The following is a 27781-nucleotide window of genomic DNA, read 5'->3' as shown; positions in this document are numbered from 1 at the left end:
TTGAGATCAAAGTCAGTCGTTTCATATATTTTTAGAACTCAAATACTACGATGCACAGTGGTGCTACAGCTTTGGTGCCATAGTAATAAATGCTAAGGCGGACGTATTCTATCAGAATACAGCACTTTTATTTTTTGGCCGGCACTTTTGATTTTGGACCAAAATGGATGATGTCCTTTATCACATTTATCAAACCTTCTTAGCTTGTCTATGTCCCAAAAATTATAAAATGAAAAAAGTAGTTGTCAAAAACCTTTTTTAAGGCGGATTTTTTTCAATAAGGCGGGCGCGCGCGCGGCTATAAACGAGGTCACAAAATTTGGAAAGAACATGGCGAAATCTATTTATTCACCAATTTTCAAAAATTCCGGAAAACTTTCCAAGTAAAATTAACAAATAACTGGACTATTTACTCGTTATTGAGAACAGAGACACAAACTTGGTTATTTTTCCAGAAAATTTATATTTAAGTGCATAAATGTAAAAATGGCTTCATAGTGCACAAAATTGGCAATAGGTGGCATAATAATGGTTACTTTTATAGCGCCTAGTTTGATAATTGTGATTGAACGATGACAACTAACAACAGTTGTCAGTTAGGTAAAATTTTATTTTAGTTGGAAAAAGACAAAAAGTGGTAAATGGGTTAACGTGCGGGGGCTGCAAAATCATGTTGTGACGTCACGCGCGAATATTGGAAATTTTTGAAAATTTTAAAAAGCCCGTAAACTTCTCGAGGCTCTATCTTCGGTAATACTGGATGGATTGAAGTGAAATAAAAACTAGTGTAATGTGTGTGATCTAAACTTTAAATTAAGTCATAATTTAACTTAATATTACAACTTATGCGTGTTGTCCATTTAACAGTTTTCGCTTGATACTATCTTTGCTGTATAGTGTCTATTCTTTTTTTATACAAAATTAATTGCCTATAAGTAGGTATAATTTGCATTTTCAACTGCTGTACTAAATGTATTCACTTTCTTTTTCGTAGGTACTTTCGACATATCAATGCACGGCACGCCTTTTCGACACACGTAACATTTCCACTTTCATCTTTACGTGTAAAATAAATGTCACGTCATGCAGAAACAAATGTGTCTTTCATTTGGTAATGCACAGATTAGCACAATACCTTGACAGGATCAATGCAACCATCGTAAATCATGATTATTGTATCATTAATATCATTATTATTATCCTTGTGATTTCCGTCCGACAAAGTGATAAAATTACACTTTGTTATTCAAAGAAAGTAGGAATTTGACTCGCAAGTCATCTACACTAACATTATTATAACTTATAATGAGGTAAGTCCGTTCATTTTACACTAGTTTAAAAAATATGTAGAACATTGGCGCCAATAATAATAACCACTTAGGTAAACAAAACGTGCCCCGGCTTAGGTCTGTTTAATTCAAATTAATTCCGTCAAGCACGTACGATTTTTTATTGCCGTCACTTTTGGTACTTTCTACTCTGCGCTTTTGTTCTTAGCACGTTTATGCAATACAAAATAAGATTACGTTATCAGAGTGTAAGCAACTCTAGCTAGATAGTCAAACCATACGGTTAAATATTATTGCACCTTTTGCAGGTATGTATATTGTATGTATACCATATAATCTTGATTCTTATCACAACAAGGCCGAATGATGCGAAGGTCATAATAGAATAGAGTTTTACTAAAGAGCTTATGTTCCACTAATTTGGGTGTTTTCTGACGCATTCAGTCGTCACGTCAGGTGTTCAAATAGCAATGTCAATTAACGTATCTACTAATCTACTAAAGAGCTTAATGGGTATAATTATAGAGCTATACCTATACAAGGCATCATAAAGGAACCCGCTGTAGACGCAAAAGTCAAGACTGTCTGGGAAAGCGGCTCTCGCCTCGGTGGAAAGCACGAGGAGTGAGGACACATAATAAGCCTCATTAATAATGATAATAACTGTCGTATGCAATTCTATTTTGAGTGCTATAAACGGATTAAGTAAGTCTGATAATATTTTGAATAAATAAATAAATACCGATGACGACAGTGAAAGTTACTTAGTTAATTCTTGGTTTGCAAGTCATAGAAAGTAATAGGACTTAGAACCTATAAATCCAACTGACCATCTCCAAAAATCAACGAACTCGAAGCATTAAATTGCAAAAATAAATTTTACCAGGGGCAGTTTTAGTATTCTTTCTTAGAATAAATCTTTATAATAAAAGATTTCTATTATGTCTCGATTCGCGGGTACTTGATGAAGGGTTAATTCCATTATTTAAATTGTAAGTTAAATACGGTTTGACAAATAGACCTGAACCGAAACTAGAAATAAAATATTTATGCTAGAGCCAAGAGCCAACGGCTAGGCTACCACTAGCAAGCGATGTCTGAAAAGTTTTAATACTGCAGCCGAGCCTACGAACCCCAAACAATGCACTCCACTCAGCCGTTCGTAGGCTCGGGAAACCGCCTCGTTACACTTCAGCTGCTTCAGATTATTACTATAAACTTCAGCATCCAAACGTTTAACCACAATATTATGTTCGACGCCAATGGCAAATAGAGCACAACGAATTTACAACAATAGGTATTATTATACCACAATATTATAATGCTATATTATCTATAGATAGGCATTTCAAAATCGCTTGGGAAGGCGCAGGCTCCGGTTGAATGGCCACGGTGTTCTCATGAAGATGTACAACAAGCCGCAGACAAAGGTATTTTAATAAAAACTTATAGTGTGGTTACGGTGTAGACGGCTGCAGTTCAGTCTTTACATCATTGACCTAATGTTTAAAACCGCAACTATGTTAAAGCAAGTCTACTTATTGGCATTTAATACTGTTCTGAAATGTTACCTAGAATAATTGGAAAAACAAGACTTTTACATTGCAACTTACAAAATACTTAAGAAAACAAGTTCTGCTGATTGGCATATTGCATAGCACATGATGGCCGACTTTTAAGTTTCAGAGTAAATGTATCATTGCAAACACGATTCATCTAGACGTGCAGTTTGATGGCTGCAACTATGTTACTGCGAAGTTGAAACAGATATATACAGCAATGTTAATGTGCCTAGGAACAGGTCCAGAAGCCGCTCAGGGCGTGCCAAATGCCCCTAGCGACGACCGCAGCATTCGCTCGCTACAAGCATCCTGCCCGTCTGCACGGGAAACGAGAACTTTTGTTGTAAAATACATTTTTATCGCGATCACGAGCCAGCGAAGTGCTGCGTTAGTGAAACGAATACATTTTAGAATCGAGTATGTGTGCCACATATCATATTTCGTCTAACTCGGTGGCTATTGAAGTCAATGATACATCGACGTGAGCTATTAACTTTCTTACACGCAACGATCTTGATTTTATTCGTGTACCGAAATGCGGCACTATGTTGCATAACGTCATAAAAAATAATTATAACGGTAATTCAATTACCGTATTCAATTTAATTACAGGAATGGTCGGAATAGTTATGACGTGATAACCGCTATTAACTCGAATTTAACCTTCATCATGCACTCAGACACAATAAAATTCAGAGTGCCATCTAATGACTTGTATTATGGGTAGAAAGACTTTCGTCCGTCATGTAATCAAAATGATGTTCCACAATGCTGGGTATTGTGGAGTAGAGCTACGTGGGAAGGCGGACGAAGACAGCCGCGGGCGCATTGTGCCCGTCCTGGCAACTAAAAAACGTTTTTGTCATTCTATTACTCATTGTTACCTCACAAAGGGCTTGTTTCCTGTTATTAAGTTCATACTAACTAAAACATTACTAACATACGTGCATATTTTTACAATGAAAGTTTCTACGTGAGGTAAAGTGCAACACCTACGAATAAAAGTCGATATCGCCCCTTCGAAGGGATCTGATTAGATTAGTAGCCCCAAGATAACGTATCCCTTCTCGAAGGGTAGCAACTGGGCAATGAAATAGATCGGAGGAGGGTTTATGAAGCGTAAACATTTTTTCACTGTGTCCTTGAGCACGGATTTTAGATAAAACCCCAAGAAAGGTCGCATGAGCATGACCAACATCAGAAAGTTATCAAGAGGACTACAAATTCTTTGTGATAATATTATTAGTGATGTGGTATATTTGGACTATTGTGTCATAGAAGGTTACTGGTTAGAATAACATACTTTCATAGTGACTATTGTTTACAGAATATGTTGTAATAATGTAGCGTCCACAATAACTGTTCGATCAAGGGCATTCTAATCAATTTGTTTAAAAGAATTCAACAACACGTAGTTCCCAACAACACAATATTATTCCCAATACGTCATGCCATGCCGTCAAAGGTTTCCGCAGTATAGCACATATCCAATGAATTCGCGGAATGATTTACAATAGAAGTGCAGTATGTGGCACCGCACGAGCCCCGAGCTATTGTTGAGACACACGCGTTTCCGCTTTCACGTAGAAAAATGCAAGCAATATATTGCTGGAAAGCAAACATGAGACGATTTCAAGAAACTAAAGAATGTCGTGTGCAGATTTGTTTGTAAAAATTGTGCATTTACACGCACCAATTCGATTTGTAACATGCATTCGAAATTGTACAGTTTGTGCACAAATTGTCATTGATTAATTGGTTGATAAAAACTAATGTGAGAAGTAGAATTTAATTGCGATCAAATGGAATGCAGAACAGAGCATTCTATAAATGAACTGAGGAGGAAGTAATGGAAACGGGATTGTTGGACACTTGGTGTTAGATGACGGCATTGACGCCAGCCGGGCGCGCCAAGCGGCCACAATCCACAAGAGCCCACTGTTCTTGACGCCTCAATGTGCACGTCACAATTACTGGCTGGCTATTTATCCGAGAGCGGGACCGGTCTCTCGACGCTCAGTGTCCTTGTTTGGTTCAAACTATCAACATTGCGGATGAAATACAAGAAAATCGCAATTGGATTAACTTGATTACGATAATGTTCCTCTATCAATCTATGCAATGGAATTATCCGACTCATATAGGCATAGCAAAAGCTTAGAAATCATCGCTTTCACACCCTCCATTTTCTATTTGTAATCATCAGCAAACACATTGCCCTCTGCGTGTAAAAGTACAAAGAGCAAAGTCTAGAAGTCTTTGGCCGCCATTAGGGAAGCGCAGGCAAAGGTTGTGAACAGCAGATGTGCATAATTTTCCAGTCGAGCGGACGCGAGCGGCGGTGGTGGGACCGGTCAGGGGGGCAAGCTGCGCGGGGACAACCGCGGCAGGTGCATCGCTCGCCGATGATAGCTCGCGGACCCAGCAAACAACATTCATGGACTAATGACCGTATTTTTAGCTATTCTCAGACGTTTGAATTCGCTGGATTCCGAGTAGCTACAACCGCAAACCTTTTAGCCGATTACAAAACAGTTTCTTTTCAGAAACACACTGCTTTGTATTCGTGTATCTATAATATACCTACATTTACAAATATTAATTTGGAATATAAAAACAGCATTTAGAACAGATACATTTCCCAAATGGCCCCCAATTGACGTAAACCCTTGCCGAAAACTCACTCAGGCGGTTATTTCGGGCTGCACAGGCGCCTGTATTATGATGACTGAACAGCCAAAAACGATTGGTATTTCAAACCAGATTAACAACGGGAACATTATGAACGATCTACAAGCTAAAATTGGCTCATAAATAAACTAAGGGAGACGGTGCTTGACATTTAAAAGCAAGATTATTTATAAACAAACAAGCTCTGTTTGAGTTTAAAGTGCTTAACGATTCCCACGGGACAACATTCAGTCGATTAGCCAATTCAGAAGGAATAAGAAATAAGCGCGTATGACCCAAATAGCAAGTATGTAAAGCCAAGTTCAATAACCCAACAGTTTATTTGGTTTTTGGTTATCAATAACATTGTTTGAATGAGGCCGAGTGATGCAGGCCTCTCCGTTCGTTCGTGTCGTACGTAGAAGTGAATATTGAGAATGTGAAAATATTTCAAGTAGTTACCAACGCTGTAAATTATAAAAATCACTTATATCCGACGTTAGTCAAAGCGAGATGGAAATATTCTGTTCGACATGCAATGTGTGAGAAGGACGATGTTTTCACTTTCAATCCCGAAACATAAGTAGCCGTGAACACATGGTTTAATTGAAGGGGACCGAATGTCAACAGGCACGCGACCAAGATTGTATTGCAAAGAAAAATAATGGTAATAAAACTAAAGACTATAAAGAAGGAGGGAAGGAAAAATATTCTAAAATAGACTAATGGAATAGTGACTAACAAAAAATACCAACAGCAACAATAAATGTCATAGAATAATGATAAAAGACCCCTTTTTAAAAAGCGCTGTGATCATGATGTTACAAGTTACAATATAACCGCTACATAAAAAGTGAGCGTAGGGCGCGGTACTATTTAAGTATTGAATGCTACGTGCCTGCATCAACGAGGGCACACAAGCCTTTCATTGACGTCTGAATCACAAAACGAAGCACATGCACCAAGTAACAGGTGACGCATTCAATCACTTGTTGCGAGAACAGTGCATTTAGTTTTTTTTAGTTTTGCTCCAATACAACCAAGATGAATGACGGCACATCTAATGTAATTCCGAGAACTTTGGCACTGTTATATTGGCTATGGGTATATAGTCTAATTTTTTAGAAATCAGCAGAATGTCATCAAAAATGGCCAACTGACATAAAAATATTTTTAGTCTGTGAACTAGTGATGCGACAAAACCTCTCGTTAATCGCGAAGTGAAATTATTGTAGTACTTGCGTATCATCGCCGGGTAATCGTCAAAATACAAAAAATATGTTGTGCAACATTGAATGTGAACTGATTATAAAATTTTCGAGAACAGGAAACAAACTGTATGCACAGATGTAATCAAAAAACACACTGGACAGTAAAACAATCAATGATATCTATAAAGTTATTAAACTTCAAATAGTTGCAAGAAGTTCTGTTTGACAGTGTGACATCTCGCTCGCTCAGAGCCCCGATTACGGTAATTTTTAACGTCAACAATCCAGACACGCTTCTCGATTCTGCGATACGATTGGTCGTTCAACAGCGTACGTCAGCTGTTTTGACCAATCGTATCGCAGAGTCAGAAACGCGTCTGGATTGTAGACGTTATAAAAGTTACCGTAATCGGGGCTCAGTTCTTTGTCGCTGTATTCCTCTAGGGAGGTAATTTAAGATGCTATCAATGGAAAGAAGATTTTTATTTTCTTTTATTTTATTTACTTATATAGGAAAATAAGCAATGGAACAATACGTAAGCATAATTGCATAAAAAAGTAAAATAATTTCGTTTAAATAAAACCGACTAAAAATTAAACTGACTCCGAAAAAGTATACACTAAAAGTAGAAAAATAATTTTACGTTATCTCCAATATTGTCGAAGTTATCGCTGGAAAACTAAAGAAAGTATCGTATATTTTTTATTTAAAATTAATCAGTAATCGGAATAAGTGAATACTTCAAATAATATCGATTAAATTTACAGATTATTGTCTATGACTCACAGGTTACAGCACTGATGTGTCAGAAACAAGTCATAGACAATATGGAGATAACACATGATTTTAAACGTCAAGTCAATTTGACAAGTCTCACAAATTTTCATCGTCCACGTATTTTGCTAAAATAATTTGTTTCAAAGATTGATTTCAAACTTGTATAAACGTGAAAATAAAGTTGATTTCATGGGCTTGTTAAATAATGTGTATGATATTATGAACACGTAAGTGATTATGGTGTAATTGTGTATGAAAGTGTTTGTTTACATCTCTGCTGGATTCTAAAAAATCAAGGTATAGGCGCTATGGCGCTTCCTTTCACAGTGCAGACAGAGCCTTGAAATACATATAATATTGTTATGCAGCTGCACGTTATCAACTCGACACAGAGTTGCGCTCAACACACCGTTCAAAGGCAAATTCTCACGAAACGCGCACAATCATAGTCTTACATGTAATTCCCAGTGCTCGTATACACTTCACAGTCAACCAAGCACATGGTTATTGTTTCATAATGTAAGGGAAACCAGTCATATTATAAAGAGAGAACGTCATTAACTATTTTCGAAAATAAAATTAGGCGATTTTAATTTACTGCGTGCGAAAGTCATCATGATGTGGATGATACTGGCTGGATGGATGGTCGATTGTGCAACGGCATGATTTGTGAATATTTTAAAATCAATTTGTACCTTCTATACCCAAGACACCTTTCACTGAAGCGTTGAGCGTGACGTCATGTGTTAACTTTTCTGTTCCCTAATGATGTTGAACAGTAATTTCAAGAACGATCGCCGTTAACAAAGCGTATCGAGGTGTTGATCTCGGCTTCATATCACGGCCACGGGCACGTATGGGTTGGAGTAATCGTAAACATGAGAAATTCCACGAAAGCGAGTCGGTGGAGGTGAGACGAGGCGAGGCGATTGAAGCGCGACACATCACCTACTTGCGGGGAAGGTCCGGCGTGCAACGACACCAGCAGACACTTTCGCTACTGGTCATAACGACTCGACAAACAACAGCCGGTAGACCAATTTAAAACGCTGCGCATGAGAATTCACATTATCATGATGTGCTCGAATTTCACCAAATAACGCGAAAGTTGTTTTTGGGCATCGTAGAATTCTTGCAAGTTTTAATAATTTTAGAATGTGTCGTAATGTACAGATAATACCTCAACTCATTAAGGTAGACGATTAAAATTTTAATGGCACGATGACGTGCAATGCAATTAGTAAGTTGGTAGGTACTTCCCATAACTGTAAAAGAGTTTAGACGTTTATGAAGTACAAAATGTCCCACCACAATTTGGTTAATGAACTTCCTTGGTCTTGGATATCTTAAGATTCAGTGTCAAATTAAGTTTTTTAACACTTAATTCTGGAACAGCATATGTAATTAAAGTAATTATCATCGGATTCAATGATGTCGGTTTTTTTTAGTCATTAATCCATCAATCTCGAACGCGTATGTAGCCCACCACGCAATATGAACGTTAGATAAGATCAACGCACTCAGAAGCATTCGTTATACCGATATTATCTTTATAACCGACGGTGTTGCGAGTACGAATGAACCAGCACAGTCAAATACACTCGAGCGACCTTGAATTACCAAGGAAAGGTGCCGAAATGTTAGAAATATCTACATATCCGACTCATTTTCTAGCGACTAGTCTGAAACACAATCATGCAAAGTGCTGAGAAAACAAACCCAACGAAAGCTCTACTCGTATAGCTCGAGTTGCCTAACACATCAAGCAAACGACCGGTCTTCTGTCTTTAACCTCTTACAAAACAACATGAGTGAAGAAAGAGCGAAATTTAATGCCATGAGAACCGTGCGAATGTGACTAAATAAGTATTACAAAGTCATACGACGAATGGACCATCGAGCATTGAAGATTACTCGTATTTTGTAACAAGCAATGTGATTGATAAATTCAGCAGTTATCACGGAAGTTCTATCTAATCAATCTCGCTTATCGAGCTGGACTGAGTCTCACGGTTGTGCACACGAGATGTGGAAATAAATCAATTCCCTTATTGAACGTGGCTTTTTGACGACTTATCCGTTGTCTTGACCGATGTATCGTAAATCTTTCGAGCTGTACTTGAGTGCAAGAGTTTTTTTTTTACATCAATCCGAGTGGTTAAGTAGGTATAAATAGTTTAAAACAGTACACCGCTTCGATTGAAGCAACAGGAAATCGATGTTATGCCAGAGGCGATGACTCTGTAAACACCGTAAGGGTGGACGGCCCTTAGCCATCAAATTGCGATCGATAGAAGATTACATTGACAAATTAATGCAGTTTATTTACCGTTACAGATCATCGATAATATAGGTAGTTGACTATTATAGGTCAGCTAATATAACGATCTTAATGTGAAGATTTTCAAACAGTAGAATAAAATGACAGTCTCGTTCAATGTTTCGCGTGCTGTACTAAATTCTATTAACTACCAAATTAACTAACTACCTAAGTTCGCACAATTTACTTATAATTTAATATTGGTATATGTCACGCAACAAATCAACCAGGAAGTTAAAATGCAGCATTGAAAATGTGCAAAGTGATATTGAATTAGTGAATCGTTACCAATCATTGAATTGCGTGCAACTGCTTACGTAACTCACCTGAAATCAAAACAAGACCCGCATTAGCATGGTTATGGATTGTAATTTAGCGAATCGGAAAACATCGTTAGCAAATTAGTAATTTGTTGATATGAAGTCATTATTTTCCATTCTTCCTTCACCACCTCGCGTTCATCATTTTGTCAACACAAGATTAATTTTTAATTCCAAAGGCTTATCGTATGGCTACAGATACAGGGTGTTACTTTGCATTCTTGCCATATTTACAGAGGTTACTATATAGATGACCCACGCTGAACTGTCCCGCCAAACTCAATGACAGGGGGGCGCTACCATCGTTCAACTTTATGGTTTCCAACATGGCAAAAATCGGAACCAGCGATTCGGTATAGACGGTGGCGCCCCGCTGTCAATGTCATCGATAGGACAGTTCAGTATTTTGGAACTATATTACTGATACTGAACACAAATCTGTAAAAAAATAATGCCCGAAATTTTTTTTTTTAATCTTGAGTATTTTATTTTATCGACAATCTGTTAAACACACCACTAATTATCGTAACGCATGCACATCACTTGTTGGCGATGGCGATGGAGACTTTTTTACTTTTTATTGTATTTTTTAATATCTATTGCAATCTAATGTCTTTAAAATGTCTTTTTGACACTTATCTTGTAAAAAACTGAGAAATCCATCAAACACAAATCACGTAATAAATAATACAAAAATGACTGAAGTGTATTCAAACAACGAATAATTTAATCAAAATGGTGCTGGGAGTGTCTGCAAGACGTCTTAGACGAAATGCTTGATGACGTACCCTTAGCGTTACACCAAATGCTCTACTACCAGCAGGATGGTGCTCCCCCACAATAAGGACGTCAAGTGCGCGAATAATACGTTTGGTGCACAGTGGATTGGACGAGGGGTCCAGTAGCTTGGCCTCGTGGTGGCCTCGGACCTGACACCAATGGATTTTTGGAGTGACTTGAAACGACTGGTATGCGCAGAAGAGATAAACAGTGTAAACGCGTTACGTTATAGTCTATCCAACATAGCTTGATTAGAATGACAGCTGTCATCAAAAGTAACGACATAACTTTGTAGTAGCGATCAATGAGAGCTAAATATTGGCGGACAAGAAATAATTCACGTCTGACCTACAAACAATATTTTCGACGACAGTGCTTCCAATAAAAATGATAATTTCATGTAAATGCAGCGTTAAATTACACCAATAAGTAGTAATTCGAAATTATAAAAATCAAGCTAGAGTATTAACGACGTCTCTACAAGGTTATCTCGAGTTACAAAAATGTTAGTGTTGGGACATATCGACAAATGTCATATTAAATTAAAACTATTTTTTAAACATATTTAACAAATTTTTTTTCTAACTAATTTTTTAACATATTCAAGTCAAGTTATATGTTTTTCTAAATGTTCACTATTATAAACCAAAAAACATTTCATTCTTGAATAGTATAGTTTATTTAAATATACAATTTATTGTATACAATTAATCTTATTTTGCAGTTTATTAAAAATACAAATAATTAACCTACATAGACTAAATATTTACAAATATTTACAAATAAAAAATATGTCCCAAATCGCTGTCCAAACAACGCGACATGGTGCCCAGAATGCTGGCTGCATTTCCACGCTGAATGGCCAAACTGATTCGTTGGCCAAGAAATGCGCCAGCTCTTCTATCACCTGTACAGTCAATCAGCCGCTTGGCTAATTCCCTGTACAGGCGATGAGCACTTGGTCCCCACGGACCTAGCGTCTCGACCCCAAATGGCTCAAACATGTAGGTACTACTAAGACCTACATATTTGCGTCGTTTGAGGGATTCCGCTGATGCAGCGGCAGTTATCATTCTTAAATAATCAAACATCGGAAATCAATCACCGGTAATTTTTTGGGTATTCATAGCACCGTTGCTCTAGAAGAGATGTCCACCGCCCTCTAGCGAGAGGAAAAAACCACTGAAGAACACTGATGATAATGACTACGACTTAGGTTGTACACCCTTGACATGAATTTTAAATTTTACTGTCTTTAAATTTAAATCATAATTGTCATTTTTATGAATAAAGATATATGAAGAAAAATTGGGTGCATTTTTTCATATCATTTTTTTGAACACTAATCGATACATCTATGTGAACCGTACGAAACATACCCATCACTAGTCACATTCGTTTGACAGCCGTCATTCTAATCAAGCTATATTGGATAGACTATAGTGAAACTGTGATACAAAACGTTTATGTGTTGCGAAAACTAAAGCGAAAAACCTACGCTTCGCCGTGCTAGACTGTGCCTTCATCAGAACGGAGGACACTTTGAACACTTGCTTCGCAGTACGTAAACTTTGTAAGTAGGAAATTATGAATAAATAATTAATTGTGAATAAGGTGATTTCATTTCATACTTAATTTATTAATTTGTAAAAATAGGGTACAATGTTGTAAATTAATTGAAACCCTATTAATTATTACGTATTTTTGACGGTCCTAAGCCCGTAAAGTAGAAAGGAAAATCTGAAATCAACTGAAGAGTATTTTAAAATAGTTATTATGACTGGATAAAAAGTCTGATACCCAAAGCCATAAAATTAAGAACTAGGCCACGCCCACTAGGTTTATTCCACTTGCACCTGTAGAACGTGCGAGACAAAGTTGGTTTATTCCAATTTGTACTGAAAAACCAAATTTACTAAAATCTTCGTGTACTTTCTTTATGGGAGTCTCTTGTTTATCTTAAATAATAGGTATTGTTACCTACTTTTATCTCTGTGAATATGGCAAGAATGCAAAGTAACACGGTGTATAGACAAACAATGACAGTTTACGATCAAGAATTCATGAGTTAACGAACAACCATATTCGGTTGGCTATAAATAAAGTGTTATTCATCTGAACTCGAGTGAATAACCTCGAACTTGAAGAGTAAGTAAACAGAAGCGCGAGCAAATGAAATTCCTATCGACGAAAGAAAGGCACGCTTCCGCATCTGCGGTGAACACGTGCCGAGCTCGAGGAGAAATCCGGCACCGCCATACATGTGCATATGGCGTCCCATCAACACGTTATCTGCCGCACTATAAACAGTAAACTCATCAAGTAACCAATAATAACAACGCGCCACTTAATAAGGAAAACGCATTTTATAGAAAAACAGATTTGCATTAAAAAAACGCCCATAGCCGCTGAACACGAATATTATGAAAGTGTTGGCAATTTCTATGCAGAGGAAATTATAAAACGCTATTAGCATTACTTAAACGACAGGAAAATATCAAATAAAAAGCCGAGTTAGAATTACTAACGCTAAGATGCAAGTAATAGGATAACTTGAAACTAGAAATACCACAACGGCTATCATGTACCGTCGGGCTGTGTTCATGGAAGAAACTCGATCTGTCTTACGAGATGACAACATTGTGGGCATTTGTGGGGTTGGGACGGGGAGATAAACCCGAAGATACTCTGCAGAGTGATTAACCCACCTCGTTAGTTGGCGTGTCATACATTAAACTTCCTGTTTCAAGCTCAACATGCAATGTGTCACTAACGGCTTTTGCAAGAACAGCTTTTCTTTATTTATTTGCAGAATGTTCCGTTACCAGTAATTCGCTAAAGACGGTGTTTTCTCGTGCAATCACAATCAACACTGCAATTAGGTAACCAAACGAATACATACATACATTATCCATTCCATAATATTACGGAAATATTGCAAAATTCCAATTCAATATGTTATGTCAAATAACTGTCTCCACCACTTTCGCGGGTAAATTAGCATTTTATTGAATAACTAATTGATTGAGAGTGGCAAATCACGTTCCAAGGAGACAGTGAAATGAGTTAGTTTCGCTTTTAACGCCTATTGAATATATTTTGACAAACTGGTTCTATTGCATAATAACAGACATTGACCTTCGATAAAACTTAAATAGAAAAGTTTTCGTAAAAATATCCATTTTACTAAGATTAAAAGAAAATACTTAATTAATTGAAACGGAAGTAGCTGATAAATAAAACACGTCACTGTTTATGGGTAACTAATCCTTAGTGCATGTGCCTCGTAAATGGATGCAACTGAACTAGAGTATACTACACAGCACGCAGTACGCGCACTACACGGTCTAATTGCACCATCGCCATAATAATAATTGTCCGGGCGCTTCACATCTACAGACCTCATGCGGAGCTCTCGTTGTTTTCTCAGGGTCTCACTAACAAGCGATTACGCTGAATAAAGTTCACTGTGTGGGAATATTTGGTAATCAGCATGACCGACGCTGGAAGGTTGCAAGCACCGTTGTTAACATCAATTGGTTTGAACTACGCTAGGCGTGGATGGAATACTTCAACTTTAAGAGAGCAAAGAAAGAACTTGATCAGTTCCAGTAACTCTTCTCACCTCTCGATAAACTCGATTTGCTCGTAGGGATTCGATCTCCTAGATCAGAGTCAAAGAGAACAAAACATGTAGATCATTATGTTTGGATACACTTTCTCTAAATAAACACATCATACGTGTTAACTTTCCCAATGCGTCGCCTTTCCGACTTTGCTGGAAGTCAAATTTATTTTAGCTTTTGAAGGTGACTTTAGTAATCTCACCGATCTATGTTCGGATGGCTATGTAAAACAAGGATAGCGGAAAATCGGAAACATTGTTGTAATAATACAAAAAAACTACAAGGAGGCTGACCGGTTTCGCAACAACGACCCACGAGCCCGGACGGAGATGGCGTAGGACGGTGGCGAAACACGAGGTAACGATACGTATGAGGCACTCAAAAATAATACAACTCCAGGATGCTAAACGGCTTAGCGCATGTAGTGTAACGTTGTCATATGGATGGCGTTAGAAACCTTATGAATGAGTCAATAGAATTGAATGTTGCTCTGGCAGCTCGACACGCGGAGGTATGATTTGGCGCGGCCCTGTGTATTCTGGTCGAACCGGTTCGCCGGAGTCCGCAAGTGGACCTGCTGAGCTGCCGCTCGCCAAATGAGGCGCGCGCCTGCATCGCAAATAATGCCAGTTCGCTGGATGGAAGCCAAATTAAGAAAATCGATCGGGAATCACGAAGCTTAGAAGAATTGGAGCAATTGGAACCTTGAACGCTGAAACATAAACACAGCATGGCCACTCCTGTACTGCCATCAAGAAAGATCGCGCACTAAAACGTCACGCCCATAGGTAATCCGATACTAGTTCAATTAGGCAAAAGCATTTTACAACCGCGCCCTCCTTATGGATAGGACATTTATTTAGTCGACAGACCGAATAAAATATAATCTAATCCATTTTATAACCATTGGTTACACGAAAACAACGATGAACAAGCGAATACCGGGGTAACACAAAAATACAAAATTTTTGTAAATTTTTTAACTTTCATATTGATGTTAATTTTATTTGTGCGTGCATCCTAAATAATTTGCGAGATTGCTCCGAGCAAGAATACTAAGACAAAGTTAAGTGATGAGATCATCTCCCATCAGAGAATCCATAACAAGCAATGTCGTTTTTTCGTTGCGATCAACCCACAAAGCAAACGTGGGTTTATCTATTATAAACAGTCTTAATATTTAATAAGGTAAGGTAATTCGTAATCAATTCCAAAGGGGAACTGAATTGTATTTGTAACACAGGGAAAATTCAAGTAGTTCATACTGGGGAATTCCAAAAAAGCACCCATACCTACATGATTTCTCTATCAAGCGTTTTGCATGGACGTCAAACTTAACCGCAGCACAAAGTGGTGTGGTTATTATTAAAAATTATAGAATACAGTACATTTCTGCAAATAATATTGTTTACATCATTCAAGCTCTTACTCGCGCAAAACAACAATCACAAAGGACGACAAAACCAACGACAATATTTGCGACCTGAGTTTGACGTGTGGAATACAAGTCAAACTCATTTCTAACAATTGATATTATAACATGATTAATAGATGCTATTTCATTGACATAAAAATTAACACACTCAGATCTACCGACCTACTTCCGAATACATAACTAGCTAACTCGCATTATACTTCGTATCTCTCCCGAAGATGATTACGTTTTACATGCAGCAGTACCTGGGATGATGCCGTCCTTATCACACTTTTAGAGAATATTTATTTAAAAAATATAAGTTTTAAATATAATAAAGTACGTGTTTTGACTCCTCAGCACCGTAGTACATTCCGCGGTCCGCCATATTTCTTGTCATTACTTGTGTTGGTGTTCGTCCGACTCACACGTACTTTTTCAATAAAAATAACTTCAAGCGATCAAGTAATGTGATAATAGTGATATGGTGAAAAGTTTGTTAAGAAACCTCGTATGTACATAGACAACGACAAATCATAGTTTTATCTGATGATGATGAACCAGAAAAAACATCGTTGTCTCCATCGTGCAGTCACTGCAGACTTGCAGACATACATATTTAAAACATTCTGGTAAGTTGTACAAGTACAAATACAAATATTTTATTTATGCAAACACACCGTTTACGCATACACCTTCAAATACAATTGGTAACAATGAAATCGGTAAACATTATATTGCTTTGTCTGCGGGTCCCACACTAGGAATAACCTGTGTCGTGGGCACCCAGTTGTGAATCGTGTATTTTGAAATTGTTATGAAATAATGTGAATAATTTCTATTTTTTGTATTAAAAATGAATATTTTCAACTACCCTCCGTGGTAATACTTTGTGTCCCGACTTAATCGTGTGTGGATACTAAACTACACGTACAAAAATCGTGTTATATAAAATACATAAACATCCCGACGTAAATCGTGTGTGGATGCTTTATTGCTTATCCCGGCGTATATCGTGTGTGGATACTAAACTACACGTACAAAAATCGTGTTATACAAAATACATAAACATCCCGACGTAAATCGTGTGTGGATGATTTATTGCTTATCCCGGCGTATATCGTGTGTGGATACTAAACTACACGTACAAAAATCGTGTTATACAAAATACATAAACATCCCGACGTAAATCGTGTGCGGATGATTTATTGCTTATCCCGGCGTATATCGTGTGTGGATACTAAACTACACGTACAAAAATCTTGTTATACAAAATACATAAACATCCCGACGTATATCGTGTGTGGATGCTTTATTGCCTTTGAGCGTATTAATTATCCCGGCGTATATCGTGTGTGGATAAGACATTTTTAAACTGATTGCATTTTGCTTTGATTATTTTCCTAACGTATTATCTTATAACGTGGGTAGACGTATCAACACGTCGTAAAATAGTATAACATAATTATAAATATAATAATATACAATATACATGGGGTTTTTTAAAATGTTACCCTATCAAATACAAAAATCTTTATTGTGAAGTATTACTAAAATAGCATACAATAATTACCTACAAATAAAAAAGACTTGGTGAAACATTATTTACTTGCTAAAAATTGCGCATAATAATTACTTCAACAAAGGCAGCAATACAACTGAACATCTGATTCTGCTTCTGTTTGCTGTACGCATCCTTATTGCAACTGATTTCACCGAGCCTTCAATATGATTTGATGACCTAGCTATGTCACAAATGGAATAATATTCCGTAAGGAATTATGAAAACCTTGAGCGATGCTGGCGGTTACTTTGTGACACTCATTAGAGAATCACTGTCAAGAAGATACGCTATCACAAATTCCATTAGAAAGCAAAAAAAAAAAAAAAAAGAGATATCATAAAAGAAATCAAAACGAATATCTTGTTTGGTTCAGATTTATCAGACCACTCGAAAACATCTATGACTAATATAATTCAGTAATACCTACCAGCCCAGCACGTCTACAACTCATCAGACTTTAAACGCAAGGGGGGCATTGTGAGCGGCAGCCGCTAAGCAGCGAGTGAACCCCGGCCAGCCCAGCAGCCGCCGGCTCCGCCGCCACCGCCTGCGCCGCGGGGCCGTCTCCGGTTAACCCGAGACCCAACTATCATCAACCGAATCGGAGACGATAATTTTATTCAGCAGATAGGCACCAAGGTGCTAGTAGCTGGTAGACTTAAATACTACTAAAATAAATGGCTTACCTAACATAACAAAATTAAATGATACTACTATTTTGTCCTGGATCAGGGTTATAAAATTCCATTTTATACTTAACCATGCCAAGTTGGAGTACCCCAATGTAGGTCACATACTACACCTGAGGGGAGTAGTAGGTATATTCGACAACTGTACAAAAGCCAAATTGTAGACATAGATTTATTCTAAATTTAAAGGAATTAAATAAATTCATTAATATTTTATAAACTATTTTAAAATGCAATACTACCACTGACTTTACATTATTAATTAGATTACAATATATTTTACTATGTGAAAACCTTAGATTTGAAAGACTCCTGGGTCATTCCATGACAAATGTTACCGAGGGTGAAAAACTAAATATGTTCTTTTCGCATTAAATCTGACGAATTTTGAAAGTATACATTCCAAATTATAATGTGCAACAAAAAAAATCTGAAAGAAACAAGTAATTTTTAAGTTATTAGTCTTCAAAGTCTATACTTAAGTCAACTGTCTGAATGATCATTTTCTCTCTAATTATTAGTAATACGATTAAAAAAAAACTATCAATCTGTGAAACGTTTTGCCACTATATGATTCGAGGGTATTTATCATAGTATTAGTAGATAGCGTCATAGTCCCAAAAAAATTGATAATCATCAAGTTTTAAGTGTGTTTTCTTGTTACTTCGGCGATGTAACGCCCGAAACAGAAAAACAGGTATTTGTTTTATTATTGTACCTTACACATGGATTAGGGTAACAATATTTGGTAAAAGTAAGGTCATGGTAGTAATGATTTCAAATACTAACTAATATCTGAGCATGATACTAATTTAGTATGTTTCTTTCTTGATTAAAAACTGTAACACCCGAAACGTTTCGGGTATTACATTTTTATTTATATGTCGATATTGTGTGTATATTGCTTGGAGAAGTGAAAAAGTATTACTGTGAGGGTCCTTTGATCTCCTACTAGCGCTGGCATCGGAGAAGGAGTCATATTTCTCAATTTAAGCCTTTTTTGAAATGTCGACTTAACACTAAAATTAAGGTATCGCTAAAAAGTGTCGATGTTTGACATTTCTAATAAATATCGTAATTAGAAATTAAAGTAATGCTATTTCAAGCCAAAAACAATAGAAAAAGCTATATTCTGAGGAAAAATTAAACTTGAACTTTGTATATTTAAAAAAAAAAGCTGCTTCGTAATTTCAAACCAGAATTCACTCTATTTGTGTTTATTTGTTGTACTCCTTATTTTGTAGTACCTAGAGACTAATAAAACACCGATTTTATCGATAAAACGCGTTGAATTTTCGTACTCGTAACACCCGAAACAGAACCATTGTAACACCCGAAACAAAGAAAAATATTATAAAAAAATAGTAAAACGTTTTATTTAACAGTGATTGTATGTTACATGGTTTGTAAATTTCATACTTCAGAAGTCCTGTAAGTTTTAGGTATGATTCCTTAAGAAAATTCGCTAAATTTCGAGTAAATGCAGCAACAGTCAGAACATAGAGGCAAAATCTCGTAACGCCCGAAACGCACACTTTTCGACTCATATTTTCGTTATCCTACATTCTAAGCTGTACAAACTTTATTATTTAAATAAAACAACTAAAAACGGACAGATTAAGGCACTAACATTATTAAAATACTATTTCAAAATACATGAAATTGTTGAATATGTGTGTACGAACGTAACACCCGAAACGATGGAATGACTCTCCTATCTTTTATTACCAATTGCTGAAAATGGATGAATTTGGCTTCGTTTGTCATGGAACTCCAAGCATTTTAATATTCAGTTATTTGAATTTCTTCGTGATAGATCGTTTTTGTCTTACATCCGAACGGTGCCTTTTGTCTTTACAAAATTATTAAAACCAGTTTTACACTTTTTGCAATCACTCGGCCATATATCTGTACCAATACCTGTACCAATTTGTATGTATTGGAACGGTCAGAATGCTGGAATAATATTCAAACAACGGGAGATTTATAAGAGCAACTAGGGTAGGAGGACAAAAGATTTTTTATCCAATCAAAATAATAATGTTACCTACATTTCTAAAATTTACATTTAATACGATAGAAATTAATGTAACTTAACAAAAGTGCAAGACACTAGTAATGCTAAAAACTACGAAAAATATCATTCGAGTAATTTGCTTAATTCTTGGGGTTATTGACCTCAGCGTGCCCCGCCGTTAAAATTACGGCTGGATGGACACGAAGTTACCGGGAAAAACATCTTGGCACTCAATTACTCAAATAACTACAATAAACATTATAATGCACCTGCCAAGTATTTAAAACATAATTTAGCATAGTGGAGACTGGAGAGATTACATTGACACAGCACATCATGTACCGTGCAATCAAATGATTTGTTTCGATGCCTCAACCACTGGTCAACCTCAACCGCAATCGCGCATTGTGTAACAGCCATCGGAAGTTGGTCCCAGTTACAGTTACTTTTACATTTAAATACCCTGGAATTGCTCGCTGCACTCTATGATCTTGAAACATTTGCATCTCACCTACTTATAAGAATAGACAATACATCGGTTATTGCCTAATAAAGAAAAGAGGTAGTATACAGCACACAAATTTAAATAATATTGCTCGAGAGTTATGGAATTGGTGTGGTTGGGTGTGAAAACGTGGTCACAGATTTCGAATCTCGTCAATCAAATATAGACATGTACTATGAATTTAGCAGACTACGCATTTACAGAAATTACATTACCTTTTGGTATTCCAGAATTCGTCTTATTTGCAAGTACATTTACTATTCAAAATCACCAATGTTCTACGAATGCATCTTGGGAGTTAGACCGAAGTTATTGATACTTTCACATTTAATGTAACTCTCTAAAGTTTTATACAAAACAAAAAATAATGGCGCTAAGGGCATAGTAGTAGTACCATTCTGACCTACTACCGTGGAACCTATTGTGGTCAAAGCTCCTCGTTTCAAAAGTCATACGTTTCGAACCTAACAAAAATATGTTGTGTTCGCCCTTCAGAGTTGATCATCCCCGCCATGCGGATTTAACCCTGATGGTCGGCAACTTATCAGGCAATCGCTGTTGAGGCGGGGCGCACCTACTAATTCTCTGGATATGTTAATGACATCTTTCTCACATAGTACATACTAATATTATACAATATACTTCAGGTCTAAAGTCATGGTTGCAATTCAGCTCATTTATTGGAATACAAATACAAATTCAATTATTCTGGTGTTAGTTACAGTACAGTACTCTCAATGGTTACCGTTTGACTTTATCTATACTGTTATATCAGGATATTACTACTAATGACTGTATCAAAAGTTTTCTCAAAAGCGTGTTTCGCCTCAGACCGCCTAAATTATGACTCCTAAATATGACACTACTTGGTATTAAATTATCATTTCCCTGAAAAAAAAAAAAAAAAATTACAGTTAAGTGTATAACTCTTCTAGTTCTGGTTTCTGCACAGATAATGAATACTCCGAGTTTATCTAATATTACTAATAATATTTCATTGTATCCAGACTAAATATAAATTAAAGTAGGTAGATGAAATTGATGAAAACATTAAAACCGGACTCGATTAATTTTATCAACCATTTATTATTGTGCCTATATATTACCGTACATTATGGAAAACCTTGTACTATGCCCAGCCTCAACACTTAAATCTTACATTGACAGGACTATTGGTATATGCACAGATGAAATATTTTTGTCAGTTACCAAAAACCACTTAAAAAGTGGTAACTCAGTGGAACTTCAGATTTGATAATAGCGATTTTTATAGCGCTCATAATACCCGCCATTCGGGCTACGTCTGCGCCCACCGGGCTGGCGTTAATATAATAATAATAATAAATAATTTAAAATTTGTAAGTCATTCGTAAGGCTTGCAAGCTGGTGGACCGAATCTTGACAAGTAGGCATTTCTTAAATATTAGACTAGAAACTTACTTAATTTAACTTTTTGTGTGATTGGTATTTTGCTAACTGTTCGTTTCAAAACCATCATTAATTATTACGAAAGTAAACAATGTTTTGTTTATTAACTAAAATACCTTGAACAAGTTAATAGTTTCTACGGTTGTAATTTTTTCGATGCTCTAAACATCTGCATGTAAAACGTAATCATCTTCGGGAGAGATACGAAGTATAATTAAGAATCAAACGAACTTACCTGTGATGTTTGATATCTAATTATACGAGTGTCTTGACCGAAGATGATTACAGTCCCACCTCACCCGAGAATAATTACCCTTAACCGATCGAAAAAATTTGCTCTAAAATAATGACAAGAAATATGGCGGACCGCGGAATGTACTACGGTGCTGAGGAGTCAAAACACGTACTTTATTATATTTAAAACTTATATTTTTTAAATAAATATTCTCTAAAAGTGTGATAAGGACGGCATCATCCCAGGTACTGCTGCATGTAAAACGTAATCATCTTCGGTCAAGACACTCGTATAATTAGATATCAAACATCACAGGTAAGTTCGTTTGATTCTTAATTATTATTTTTTCTCACTCAATTCGCTTATTCATCGGTAATAATTACTTAATTACAAAAGAAAAATCTGGACTTCCAAATGTGTTCATGATCGAAGCCATTAGTGAGATCAACCGATTTGACACACATTGGAAGCCTCAATTTCATATCCAGTCAAATTGGGCAAACAATACATATCATTTGCCGCAATCCTACAGAAAGCACGACTTACTATTAAATGTGTGTGTAAAAAGCTTAGTGGTATTTTCGCTTTCAATCGTACAAAATATGAAACAACGCATATTCCGACGAATAAAATGATAAGGATAGTAATAAAGCAGGGTTCGAGGATATATATCAAGGGATATATATCAAGATATATATCGGATATATATCCGATATATATCAAGCCAGTTTTGATGATATATATCAACTTTTAAAATTTGTTACTGTATTTGTACTTTTTGACATAAGATTTTTATTTTTTTAGTTGATTTTGCCGTATTTCAAAGATATTTTATGTTTTTGCTTTATTTGTGTGATTTTAAGTTTTAAAAACATTAAAAACATGTTTATGTAACACATATGCAATAGTATTCATGAATAATACAATAAAATAATACTATGGCTTTCATACAAAATTGATATATATCAAAGTTGATATATATCGGATATATATCATAAATATCCGATATTTTGATATTTATAATAAATATCGGATATTTTCGAACCCTGTAATAAAGACATTGTGTTAAACGCGAAGTTCCTGGAACAACTTTATGCACTTTATGCTGGGAGTCAATCCATCCAACTGTAACCGATATGCAGGTCGCATTACAAAATACTTTGCAAACTAGTTCAGGGACATGCCTCGATAATTCAATTGCGAAACCAGCTCTGAGAAGTTAAGCTATAATGAAATTAGAAGTCAGCAATTTTCGGGATATTGTTACAAGTTTTAAAGGCTATCTGCTGGGCATGTGAATTGAGGTAGGTACGTGGGTAACAAATAGTCTCATTTCACAAGTAGCGAGAGCGGAATGCGGGTCGCCACCGGCCTTGCTTGCAGCTTGCCAAGCCAACGCTGACCACTCTCGCTAGTGTATGCAGGTGTTCAGTTCTCCCAACAAACTCTGCTTATGACACTTTTTTGCATTTTCGGTTGGTTCTTAATCCAAGAAAGTGTGAATAAAAATGCTTGGATTGCGTGAATTCGCCTGTAGACCATTCAAGCACTACGTGTACAGTGATTTAAATCATAATAAATGCAAAATCGTCTATTTCTGTCAATTGAATCTGAAAAATAGTAATAAGCCAGATGCTATTGGTCAATAAAGCAAATAATAGCGTGCTAATAGTTCTTAGGGTCAAACAACACATTCTGGCTTCTGCTCAAGGTCGCCGAATTGGTCTCAGAACTTTTATTATTCTATCACTGTATTAATAAAACGAGTTTTTAAACACTCATAACTACATATTTTTAGCTTTTTCTGTTCAGCAGTTTGCATCATGATTATTATTTGCATTCTAAGCTTGAGCAGTCATCATTTTGACTTCGTAGTTTTTAAAATGGTAGCATTTCCGAAACGTAGTTTGCATTCCAAGTGGCCACTGATCTAAATGATCTAATTGTTGGCAGCGGTTGTGGATTTACACACAATAAGTATGGCGGGCATTGATTGTTTGGTACATGTATAGGGCATTGTTTACCAAGTGAGAATGAAGATTCGAGGACTTCGGACGCCGCGCCGTTTTGATTACAATCTGCGTATGACTTGAATCTGAATGTAACAAACTAACAAACATGTATAAATATATAACACTTATGTGCGATCGTGGCCGACAGCTAAGCCAGAGCAGTTTGAGGGTTATATTCCAGGATCGCGGATTTTTTTCTGTCTTAACATCCCCGACTGGTTCTGCATCTAATCAGCATAGTATAGGAGACGTGGCTCAATTACTCCTGATGATATGATGAGGCCTTGCTCTGATTGGCCGTAGTTCCGCTCGCGTTAATACAGTTTCCCACCGAAGGACCTTAATATTTATCGCGCAGTTGCGTATTACCTAAGCTTGGATGAAATACTTATCAGGGTCATGATGGTCTATTTACATTGAAAGTCGACCTAATTAGCTGTTTACTGATTTCTTCTTTGACTATCTCCCACAGTTATTATAACTTGTAAAACACATGACTACTACATCCAAAAATGTAGCTTTTAAAGGCCATAAGGTTGACAAAAGTAAACACTGGCCAAAAGAGGTAAATGAAAGTAGATCCATGATACATGTAGTGCTGATGTTCAAATTCAATATCGAACATGAGAAACGGTCGCGTCGTGTCGACAAGTCACGACGCGGTGACGTGAGCACAATGGTCAGAAACTTAACAGTCTTCACGAAAGCTAATACATCATTTATGTCAGTGACGCTTCCTGAATTGCAATAAAACTGCTAATAAGCGCAAATAATGAAACTCGACTTACAAGTGTATTATTAGTTTCTAATTAAGTGGCAACCACAATGTCATTAAGTTTAAATAGTTTCAAAGGTCATAGAGATAGTAATAACTATGTACAATTTGATTGCTGTGTTAACTAAACAAGGGCACAATAAAGAGGTGTACAGTTCATTTCATTTTTGTAATGATATTTGTATAATGTTTGTAATATTTACTCAGATGCAGCAAAAGACAGTTATTGTTTAAATAATGACTAAAGGACATTTATTTTGTATTATTCGAAATTGATTGTTGATGCCAATGTAGTGGAATCCCAAAAAACTTATACACCATTATTAACAAAAAGTTACTGCACCCTAGTTGAACACTGTTTTAAAGTGACTTTAAGTCACTTTGAAAGTGTTCAACAACACCCTAGTTGGGGGTTAAAGTAAAATTTTATTTACAGTAAGCATAAAAAACATTGTCATTCTACATCATAACTATTGGTCATTGCTTTATTATTCTGTGTATGTAAATAGAATCCTGCACAGTGGTCTTACTATGGTACAGTGAACAGTATTCAAGCTCAAGTTAATACGGTAATACATATTATTTTACAGTGGTGATAGGTGGTGTTCTTCAAGAAAAACTGTTTTGTTCACTATACTGTGTGTATTTTAACTATTAAATTTTACTTTTTTATTGTCTTTACAAATTATTTCTTTTTTTTTTTAGTTTTATATTAATCACATTTGTGGAGTTTTATGTTCCAGTTATTTCTAATTATGACCAAGTAAGCTAAATAGTTGTACAAAATTTGTAGGAATATTTAATATTCCATCTAAACTGAAATAACATATCAAAATTTTCCTAGTCCAGGGTAATAACACAGTAGATAAATCAAACAGTACGGAAACTTCATACAAACGCTCGAAATCAGACTCACGCACACAGACGCACGCTTTACACGAGCTCTAAGCGAACCTCGCAGTCCATCCGTCGCGGGTGTTGCGCGCGTTGTGTTTTTAATAATAATTTTATTGCATGCGCTGTCCGCTGTATTTTTAAAAACATGCCACGAGTGTATTGCGTAGTATACGGCTACTATAACTCGGCATCTTCAAAACCAGAACTTTCATTTTTTAAACTTCCTAATAATTCTGAATGGTAAAAATGATTAAATATTACTTTTTAAATAAAATGCTTACATCTGATTTTGTAATAGTTATTTTTAAATTACGTAATTACGCTTCTTAACAATTTGTGTGTTCTATTTGTTATAGTAATTTGCTCAGCACGCTTTTGTACTAAGTGATGAATTGTACCTAATTTAATATTTTTAACTACTTAGTCAAATAATTTATTAAAATACGTATTTGATAATTAAATAACCTAAATAAACGTTTTAATAAATAAGTAAGTAAGAACCTTATTAAATATATAAAGATTAAGAGTGACAACCCTAACACTCAGTTGAAGTGTAGGTATTTAACTCGACAAAAGGGCTTTGTTTCCGTACTGCTTTAGCTCATATATTTACTGTGGTAATAATAAATGAGGAAACATTTTATCAGTGCTGTAATTAACTTTGATACAAAGAGAAACAAGTTTGGTAATGTTTTAACAATAACCTTAACTTATTTAACCTTTAACCAGTGACATGTAATTTTGCAACAGTTACAGCGAGACATAAATGTCGTACCTTGTACCATTTCATACACTTATGATGTGGGTAATAAAGATTTCATCAATTCCTAACAATTTTACTACCATTTTACAAAGGTAAGGTTTCAGGACTACTTTAACTTCTTAACAAGTTCTGACATAAAACTCACAAAAATATAATGCCTATGGGTAATTGTATTCATAAATTCTGATTCATTTAATAAATCTTCTGGTAAACATACATTTGGTTTACACATGTAGGTACTTACATTTAACATACAAAAAGACCAAAAATAATGGTAGCAATGAGATTTTTGAGTGTAGCATTATATTTTGTACATTTTAGTAAATATTTCCATAGTACCCTACGGTCTGGTATTGGTAAAGTAAGATTATTTTGATAAAGCGTTAAGAAAGGCCTCGGCTAAACTTACTTTTTCAAAGGAATAAAACAAACTTGCAAAATTTTTAGGTGCAGGTCTATGAGATGCAATGCTAAACGTTCAGACTTATTCGAATTCCTACGATAATAACGTTAGTTCAACTAAAGAGTAGGAAAATTTTAAATTACCGACACTTTAATAAGAAACCTGTAGGTATCCAATTTCGTAACGTACAGAAGATTGCAATAAAAAGAAGAACTTACCCAAAGCTCTGTGCCCCAACTCATTTTCATGTAGTTACAAGATCACCTCACTTACACAAAAAAACACATTTAAGCTTCACTACACAGTTATTACGAATAAAATTATTAAAATAATTCCACAGCTTCAATTTTTTATCACTACCACAATTTCCAAACACATTCCAAAGAAATAAACATGGCTGACTAAACTGACTGACGTGACATTCAAAAGACAGGCTGGCTGCACATCGCCGACTGGCATGGATTGGTCGGAAAAAGAAAAAGATTTCTTGTTTATGGTTAATGTTGCCATATAAAAAAAAAGT

At 35.9% G+C, this 27781-nt stretch overlaps 1 protein-coding gene across 3 annotated transcripts in view; it reads right to left on the bottom strand.

Moving 5' to 3' along the window:
- LOC135081106 (formin-binding protein 1-like) overlaps positions 1–27707 on the bottom strand; it is a 65212-nt gene extending 37505 nt beyond the window's left edge. For all 3 annotated transcript variants that reach the window (XM_063975850.1, XM_063975858.1, XM_063975866.1), the window contains exon 1: positions 27477–27707. In XM_063975850.1, the coding sequence (XP_063831920.1) occupies positions 27477–27506 (30 nt within the window). In that variant the 5' untranslated portion in view covers positions 27507–27707. The remainder of the gene's footprint in view (positions 1–27476) is intronic.
- Positions 27708–27781: the final 74 nt, after the last annotated feature.

Source organism: Ostrinia nubilalis, chromosome 2 (assembly GCF_963855985.1).
Source record: "Ostrinia nubilalis chromosome 2, ilOstNubi1.1, whole genome shotgun sequence".
Classification (NCBI taxonomy): domain Eukaryota; kingdom Metazoa; phylum Arthropoda; class Insecta; order Lepidoptera; family Crambidae; genus Ostrinia; species Ostrinia nubilalis.
This window is presented reverse-complemented; position numbering and strand designations above follow the sequence as displayed.